This window comes from Erpetoichthys calabaricus, chromosome 1 (genome assembly GCF_900747795.2).
Source record: "Erpetoichthys calabaricus chromosome 1, fErpCal1.3, whole genome shotgun sequence".
NCBI lineage: Eukaryota > Metazoa > Chordata > Cladistia > Polypteriformes > Polypteridae > Erpetoichthys > Erpetoichthys calabaricus.
In genome coordinates this window covers 129,575,042-129,584,759 of record NC_041394.2, presented here as the reverse complement: position 1 = coordinate 129,584,759, position 9,718 = coordinate 129,575,042, and the positions used below count along the sequence as shown (strand labels likewise).

Here is a 9,718-nt window from a genome sequence, read left to right as displayed (position 1 = left end):
TGTTATATCACAAACTACAAAGTTACTGCTTCAGGCTTTTCTTCTACAGTAGTACTAAATTGAGTATTTTACTCTGGTCTATTGTCTTTTATTCTGTTTAATTCTTTGTATAGCCTGTATTGATCTGTTTTAATGTTCGATGGAGAAAATACTTGCATCCAATATTACGCTTCTATGGTGTGAACTCCTGTCCAGGGTTTCCTGCCTTGCCCCTACAGGTTTGACCATGAATTGAAAAAAGAATGCAAGGGAATCTGTCAGTTATTACTGAATCCAATGGATATTTACTTATAAGAATATACGAATAAGACCCCAAACCAATACTAAATTTCAGCATACATGCTCACACACCCATAATGAGAAGAGTTAGAGCAGTATCGTTGTTACGTGTACAGATACGTACTGATAATTCAGTGCGTATTAACATACATACAGTAAGTGTCTTAATTAACAGGAAATACAAATGAACTTACCCAATGTACTCCTCACCCTGACGTAGCTCATTTTGTTAACAGGGTCGGCAAAGGGTCAGAAGTTCAGAATTACCTGTTAGAAGTTGGATTTGAAATAGCCTCTAAACTTTGAAGTTACTTGAGGATTTGAAAATAACTTTGAACTAACATAACAATTTGAGCAAGTTAGGATTAAAGCATTACAATACCGAGTTCTACTACAAATTAATTAATTAAGCTAAATACTGCACGCAATCATATATTCTCTGTCTTTTTAAAATTATAGATAATTCTAATTTTTATCATTTTTTTCTTTCTCTCCTAAAAACTTCTGGGAATATAAGATTGATAATATGCAAGTACAAAGTCCAGCAGTTTAAGGCAGACTCCCAAAAAAGACATCATTTCAACATACTGTATTTGAAATGTCCAGACTTTGCCACCACCCAGCCATTTGTATTCTCTAGGCTAGCAGTTTGCCTTGATTTCTTTCTGTAGAGTTCTTCACAGCACACAAACTCAACCCAGATGTATGTTGGGATGTCTTTTTGAGCGTTAACTTTTTTTGCAGAATGCTGTTTAGAACAAGCAAAGCCAGTGGAGCCTGCTTCATGTGAACTGTATGCCAATATTTATGAGAACAAACACACAGTGAAAATGCATTATTAGCCTTAAAGTTAAATAAACCGATTTAACAAAATGACTGTTACATTGCAATGTTTCAAAACATGTAGTTTATAAGTAAATACATCCTCAAATCAACACAACAGTCACCAAACTAACTTCCCAAATTAATGATTGCACAGATCAAACTACTTCAATGATTTTTTTAATTGGTGACAGCCCTTACTTTCTGTACAGTTTGCCCTCACACATATATTTTTATATATATACATAAATGCAGATAAGCTGTACATTTAAAAGATAGAACATCTGATTAAAAGATTAAAAAATAAAAAAACAAAACATATCTTCTAAAAAATACAAAATATCCCAACTGTTTTATCTGAAAAGCTGTGGAGGAAAATTCATCTATGAGCCAAGCTGAGACAAAGCAGACCCCTGGTTTCAGGTGGCAGGTTGGCCTTTTAGTAGAACACACAGCTATGGTCCCGGGCCTTAGTGGTCCTGTGTCACCACATAGTGCACGGACAACTGAATTAAAAAGAAAGCCAAAGCCCACAGCCTTCAAAATGGGAAAACAACAAAGAAACAGAAATGGCAGGCTTCATGGAGAATCTGTTATATACATATATATACATATATATATATATATATATATATATATATATATATATATATATATATATATATATATATGCACAAATATACAAAAGAATAAAAGGCTACAAGATTATATTTCTCTGACATGCTTTTACAAGCTCCTCTGATGGTAACTTGGCATAATTTTACTGGCTAGAAAATTACAACTTTGGCCATCAAAAATGCCCTTAAACAAACGGAGATAACTGTTTAAAAATGCATGATAAGCTTAATTGCTGGATGTCTAAAATCAGCCTTCTGTCCTGACATTTAATTTTCAAGATCAAGCATTTCCATGAAATATTAATCAGCTGTCAATCCCTCTGCAGACACAAGGGGATGCTGTAGCCCAGCTTTTAGATCTGGTTTTGCTTTGTGCTGTGGTTACATTTAAAATTTTTACTTTGAAAATGAACATTTGAAAGGATATGGAAAAAGAAAATAAATAAAAGTTCAGTCAGTAGGCACCCGTCTCTTCCCTGTATTCAGATATCCCTGCAAACCAGTCCTCAGAAACAAGCAGCAAAGAACTGCATTGGGGTATCTTGTGACATTAGTCCCAAAAGAAGCAGATACAGGCCAGTCAGAGTCTCAAGCTATCAAGGTCACTTTCTCAGATTTTAAGCCCACTTCAAGGCTGACCTGTCCTCAGTCATCAGCCACTATTGACAGAGCCTTCAACTCGCTCAGCCTGGCTTCGTTGTCCCGCTCCCGCTGTTCATCCGTGAGTCCTGGTTGGTCAATCTGCTCTGTTAGCTCCCCAAAAATCTTGTGCATTTCTGTGAAATAAGCCACCTGTGAAAGAACAATAAAACTTTAGAACTCATAAACTGTGAAAACAGTAAAATGTAAACATATAAAGAAAACAATCCAAAACGGAACTATAATGCGATGAAAAGACACGTAAAAAAATTAGAGTTCCACTTTTAAACACTAGGAGGAACAGCTTGACCCTAAAAGCATGGTGGCACAGTGGTTAGCCTCATAGAGCAGGTTCTAATCCCAGTCCAGTCACTGTCTCATTTTCTTCAAACATCCCAAGTGGCGAGTGTTAGGCTAATTGGTGGCTCTAAACTGGCGCCATATGAGTGAGTGTAGATGTAAACACTTGTGTGCCCCAACCGTGGTTCATTTGCTGCTTGACCTGGCATCTGCAACCTGTGATCCTGAACTGGACCGAACCAATTTAGGAAGTGGACTGAAGACTGGAATAAAGCACTTTAATATACGGCGGTCCAAACAGCAGGGGAAACACAGAGCAAAAAAGTTCTTATTTTGTCATGATTATCGAAAGAAAGCACACATTCAAAATACAATATACATGTTAAAATACATTCAACAAACAGGATAAAAAAGACAACTCAATATTTGGATAATCAAATGTGACATTTTTCTTATAAAACTGAAAAATTAACACAAACATAATGCACCATTTGTAAAATATTACATTTTATAATATGTAACTACAGTATATCCCATATTTAGTTAGTTTCTTTTGTTAGCAATGAGTAATGTAACGTTCCCTACACTGCTCAGGAGATGAACGCTCCAAGCTGGACTGGTTTTAAGAAGGCTTTCAGTTTCTGCCTTAACTGGGTTACTCACCTTATCCTACTTTTGTGTGTGCATGCAGAAGCACTTAGATTACATGCAGCTCTCAGATATTGGCACTTCTGCAGATATATATGAGCATGTGAAACACGTTTTTCTCTTCATCTAGCATCTTCCATTTTTAACTTATGGACGAAACAAATTAGTTTAACAAAAAATATACATATAAGCCTTCACTAATGGTGAGTACCAGTTACTTCACAGCATGCGCTTTGTCACCACTTCCAATCATTTTGTGCCTTCAAACACACAATGTTGCCAAATGTAATAATAATCTGCCACAGGTAAGCAGGTCAATCTGCTGTTTTAAAAATGATGTGTTTTTAGATTTTACTTTAATTTTGTAATTATGTTTAGCCATTAATAACTGTAAAGCACTCTGAGCTAATATGTAGGAAAAATGCTACAGAAGTAAATGTTATTGTTTAAATGAATAGTGCGCACTGCTACTTATAATTGCCAGCATACCAGCCATGCCATCTCAGATTATGTAGATGTTGAGAGCAGATGACACTCTTAGTGGTCCCTCTGCCAATACAACAAATCTCTGGAATGGAACTCGTTTGTAACCCAAGGACTGCCTGTAATTAAATGGAGAATCACTGACTAAATGGCTGGTGATATAATCAAACATACTACCAAAAAGGAGAAGCACCTGATGCTTTCTGCTTGAAGTCACAGCATGTGCGTCAAATAAATCAATCACTGCACTCCAGTAGCGTCCACTATCCCCCGTGTTACTGTGCATCTCCTTCGCATTCTCTTCTTCTGCTTCCTACACTATCAGGCCTGTCCTTCGAGTAGAAGATGCTGGCAGCTCTCACATACACACGGCTGCCAACTGTATGAATGCACTATTTCAACTCCCAGTATACTAAATTATTGAATTTAACTAGAGATAGGAGCCTACATAATCCAATACATTGTACTACAGGACAAGTAGCAGAAATGTATTCACAAATAAGTTAATCAACATGTCTAAATCACTGCCTGTTAAAAAGTCAGTCTTTGTACAAACATATTTGTCTTATCACAATACTCTTCAATAATAACTAAACTGCTACCTTTAAATCCCGTATGTGTGTACACTATTTTACCAAATTTGTACCAATGAGTTGGCCGTGAGCAGCTCTCTGTTTTTCATTTCCTTCTTGGTGCTCACCCAGCACCTTGCTCCATGGGCCATCCCAATTGTAAGCAGGCCAAGGACACTAATATTAGTGTGCAAACACAATGGAGATCAAGCAGCAGTGGCCCCAGAACCCCAGCACTGCCACATGAAGTTTGTTGTAGTTTATTATGCCTGTGTGTTTAGCATTGTACATTGTCTGTCTTTTGTATGCCGCTCATCATTGCCTGGGCATTTAAATACAGGTGGGAAGCTTTTCTCAGGACAGGACCATGAGCTGCAAGGTGGTGACTGACAGCATCGCCCTTCATGGCTGGGATCTTGAAGCATTTGTCTGAAACCATTCCAGTCACTAACCAATGATGAATCTGGCTGCCAAAACTCAAAAGGGAAGTACTCTAAGGAAGAAATGGCCGATCAACATTGCAGTGCAGTTAAGGAACGAAGCAATGACACGGATTCTGTCAACGTTGCTCAAAGGTATAAATGCCTCGCCCGCTGTTGGTATGGACAAGGTTAGTGAGGTGGTCACCTGCACGTCTTTGTCCTTATGCCCTGTTTACCCAATCATCAGAGGAGGGTGAGATTTGAAACTTTTTTCTGTTTTTGGGACAGTGTCAACTTCCTTCTTGAGCAAAAACTGCCTTTTCATCTTCCAGCGTCCTCCCCTATATTATACATACACACATATATATAAATAAAGTTTTAGGCAGGTGTGAAAAAATGCTGTAAACAAAGAATGCTTTCAAAAATGGAAGTGTTAATCATTTATTTTTATCAATCAACAAAATGCAGTGAATGAACAAAAGAGAAATCTAAATCAAATCAATATTTGGTGTGACCACCATTTGCCTTCAAAACAGCATCAATTCTTCTAGGTACACTTGAACACAGTTTTTGAAGGAACTCGGCTGGTAGGTTGTCCCAAACATCTTGGAGAACTAACCACAGATCTTCTGTGTATGTAGGCTTCCTCACATCCTTCTTGCTCTTCATGCAATACCAGACACACTCGATGAATTAAGATCAGGGCTCTGTGGGGGCCATACCATCTCTTCCAGGACTTCTTGTTCTTCTTTACGCTGAAGATAGTTCTTAATGACTTTGGCTGTATGTTTGGGGTCGTTGTCCTGCTGCAGAATAAATTTGGGGCCAATCATACATCTCCCTGATGGTATTGAATGATGGATAAGTATCTGCCTGTATTTCTCAGCATTGAGAACACCATTATTCCTGACCAAATCTCCAACTCCATTTGCAGAAATGCAGCTCCAAACGTTCAAGGAACCTCCACCATGCTTCACTGTTGCCTGCAGACACTCATTATTGTACCGCTCTCCAGCCCTTCGACGAACAAACTGCCTTCTGCTACAGTCAAATATTTCAAATTTTGACTCATCAGTCCAGAGCACCTGCTGCCATTTTTCTGCACCCCAGTTCCTATGTTTTCATGCATACTTGAGTCGCTTGGCCTTGTTTCCACGTCGGAGGTATGGCTTTTTGGCTGCAACTCTTCCATGAAGACCACTTCTGGCCAGACTTCTCCAGACAGTAGATGGGTGTACCTGGGTCCCACTGGTTTCTGCCAGTTCTGAGCTGATGGCAGTGCTGGACGTCTTCCGATTTCGAAGGGTAATAAGCTTGATGTGTCTTTCATCTGCTGCACTAAGTTTTCTTGGCCGACCACTGCGTCTACGATCCTCAACGTTGCCTGTTTCTTTGTGCTTCTTCAAAAGAGCTTGAACAGCACATCTTGAAATCCCAGTCTGCTCTGAAATCTTTGTCTGGGAGAGACCTTGCTGATGCAGTATAACTACCTTGTGTCTTGTTGCTGTGCTCAATCTTGCCATGACATGGATCTGTCTTCCACAACCTCACCTTGGTAGCAGAGTTTGGCTGTTCCTCACCCAGTTTTAAGCCTCCTACACAGCTGTTTCTGTTTCAGTTAATGACTGTGTTTCAACCTACGTGTGACACTGATGATCATTAGCACCTGTTTGGTATACCTGGTTGATCATACACCTGACTATAATTTGACAAAATCCCTGACATTGTGCAAGTGTACCTATAAGAACTGATGCTGGTTTGAACGCAAAAGGTAGTAACACCAAATATTGATTTGATTTAGATTTTTCTTTTGCTCACTCACTTTGCATTTTGTAAACTGATAACAATAAACAATCATTATTTATATTTCTGAAAGCATTCTTTGTTTACAGCATTTTTTCACACCTGCCTATATATATAGATATATATATATATATATATATAGATATATATATATATATATATATATATATAGATATATATATATATATATATATATATATACATATATATATATATGTTACTGTATATGTGGGGTTATCTGTATGGGTGTGTCCTTTGCAGTTAAAATTTGTATTGAGTTTATGTGTACAGTGGTGGGAAACAGACTGAAACTTTATACAATCTGTGCTCTGTGAATAAAGGAATGTGAATGAATTTGCCTGGTATTTGGGGAGGCTGTACACAGACAGTTAAAATATATATTTTTCTGTCCTTTGGATATTGTAATACAATTGTTGGTTTTGTTTTTTCTGTCTTTACGTGACCACAAGCTTTGAGAGGAGAATGGCAGAACCACCAGGTTCACTGTTACAAAAAGAATTTAATTTATGATTTAACTGACAATGTAGCAGATCTCTCATTGTGTTTAGGGGGATTGTTACACACTCTTGAAGTAAAATACTACTTAACTTCAGTCTGTTCGGTGTGGGCGTTGGATTCAGCCAAAGGGTGCAGCCTGTCTCCTCTCCTTTTCTCTTCTTCATTTTTGTGGTCAGGCTATCAAAGCACAGCTGAGACTTGCTGCAAGTCCATCACTACGTCAACATTTTTGAACATACAGAATTCAATTCTTCAATTGATTTTTAAGTAGGTCATTTTGATTTTTTTTTTTTCCCCCCAATTATCATTTTTATAACATGATCGCACTATCATTTTATTCATTGTTTTCATTGATGTTAGGCAGGATCATAAATACCTGTCTTCTAAAGAAAAAAAACGACAAGGAACATTAGATCCTAGCAGTGCCTGAAGTGGATATAAAAAGTGTTGTTACATTGATGTACTACTGTGTAGAGCAAGGAGTGCACAGCAGCAGCTTCTAGTGTTGTGACACAATCTGTTTGACTTCCCCATTAGAAACTCAACTGGAGGTTTCTTAACCCAAACTCAAGAACATATTCGTTCTACTCACCAATGCATTATAGCTACTCAAGAATTGCTTATTTTTTTATAGATAATAATTTCCTGCCTACGATTAAATCGTGCAAATACGACACAATTGTTATCTCCGACCATGCCCCTCTAGTCTTGGAGCTAAAATCATTAAGCCCCTCACACTCACCTCGCAGATGGCGTCTTAACCCTCTTCTATTGGCAGACGAGAACTGCACAGAATTAATATCCAAACAAATCAGCTTCTTCCTAGAGACAAACACGCCCACAGAGGTTTCTGCAGGAACACTCTGGGAAACTCTAAAGGCCTTCTTAAGAGGACAGATTATTTCATATCTTTCATATCTTTCCCACAGAAATAAATTAGAAACCAAAAAAGTGTCAGAGCTAAGAAGCGAAATTACTAGAATAGATGAAGAACAAGCCAGGCATCCAAGCTCTTCACAGGAAAAGGCAGGCCCTGCATACAGAACTTAACATCTTAACAACAAAAGAAACTGAACAACTTATTTATAAGTCAAGACATCATTACTATGAACACGGAGAAAAAGCTAATAAGCTTTTAGCTCAACAAATTCACAAACAAGAAGTTCGCAATGCAATACCAGTAATCACCAACACGAATGGAGAAGAAATCATTAACCATAAAAATATAATGCACGCATTTAGCGATTATTATAAATCCTTATATTCTACTGAGTTCAAAGAAGACAACACACAATCTAATGCATTTCTGGATACATTACACACACCACAAATAGATGCTTTAAGTGCTGAGGAACTGGATAAACCTCTGACGCTAACAGAATTACTAGATGCTATAAAGTCACTTCAAAGCAGGATATCAGCAGGCCCTGATGGTTACCCCGTAGAATTTTATAAGAAATTCTCCACTCAGCTAGCTCCCCTCTTATTGGCAACATTTACAGAAGCTAGAGACAACCAAATACTACCTCAAACATTTCGTCAAGCATTAATTACTGTCTTTCCTAAACAAAATAAGGACTTGTTACAATATGCATCATACAGACCTTTACCTTTTACCATAGCAGATCAGTTTAAATACCTAGGAGTAAATATCACAAGTAAACATAAAGCTCTTTATCAACAAAATTTTGCCGTCTATATGGAAAAAATTAAGCAAGACTTGCATAGATGGTCAACCCTTCATCTCACTCTAGCCGGAAGAATTAATGTTGTTAAGATGAATATCCTTCCTAAGCTTTCTTTTTTTATTTCAAAACATTTCAATATATATCAATAAATCATTTTTTAAGCAATTAGATTCAACAATAACCTCATTCATTTGGAACTCAAAACACCCACGTAACCGAAGAGTGACTCTACAAAGACCTCAGGCAGAAGGTGGCATGGCTTTAACTAATTTTCAGTTTTATTACTGGGCAGCAAATATACAAGCCATAAAAACCTGGACACAAATAAATGAACATACACAGGCTTGGTCCGCAATAGAAGTAAAATCCTGTAGCACTTCTTTATACTCCCTGCTCTGCGGTCCAATAAATGCAAGTTATCGCAAATATACTAATAACCCAATTGTGCTTTACTTACTCAGAATATGGAACCAACTTAGAAAGCATTTTAAGATGGAAAATCTTTTATCCGCGGCACCACTGCAAGAGAACCACCTCTTTCAACCCTCGCAAACATATCCAGTATTTAATACCTGGAAAAGTTTTGGGATTAAAATGCTCAGAGATCTATATATAGACAACATATTTGCATCTTTTGAACAACTACGTTCCAAATTCAACCTCCCAGCTACACATTTCTTTCACTATCTTCAAATTAGAAATTTTGTTAAACAGAAACTGCCCGATTTTCCTCACCTCGTACCCTCCACCATGCTGGAAAAAATACTGCTCAAATTCGAGGAATTAAACACCATTTCCGCATTATATAAAATCTTATTAGAGTCCCTACCTTTCAATGACCCAAGAGGACATTGGGAAGAAGATCTCTTAATCAATATATAAGAAAAGGAATGGAAGGTAGCAAAGTAGAGAATTCACTCGAGCTC

General features: G+C 37.6%; 1 protein-coding gene across 2 annotated transcripts in view; it reads right to left on the bottom strand.

Annotated features, from left to right (window-relative positions):
• Positions 1 to 1,169: 1,169 nt before the first annotated feature.
• The window catches only part of bin3 (bridging integrator 3), a 266,316-nt gene continuing 257,767 nt past the window's right edge, over positions 1,170 to 9,718 (bottom strand). For both annotated transcript variants that reach the window (XM_028806128.2, XM_051935652.1), the window contains exon 9: positions 1,170 to 2,510. In XM_028806128.2, coding sequence (XP_028661961.1) covers positions 2,364 to 2,510 — 147 coding nt within the window. In that variant the 3' untranslated portion in view covers positions 1,170 to 2,363. The remainder of the gene's footprint in view (positions 2,511 to 9,718) is intronic.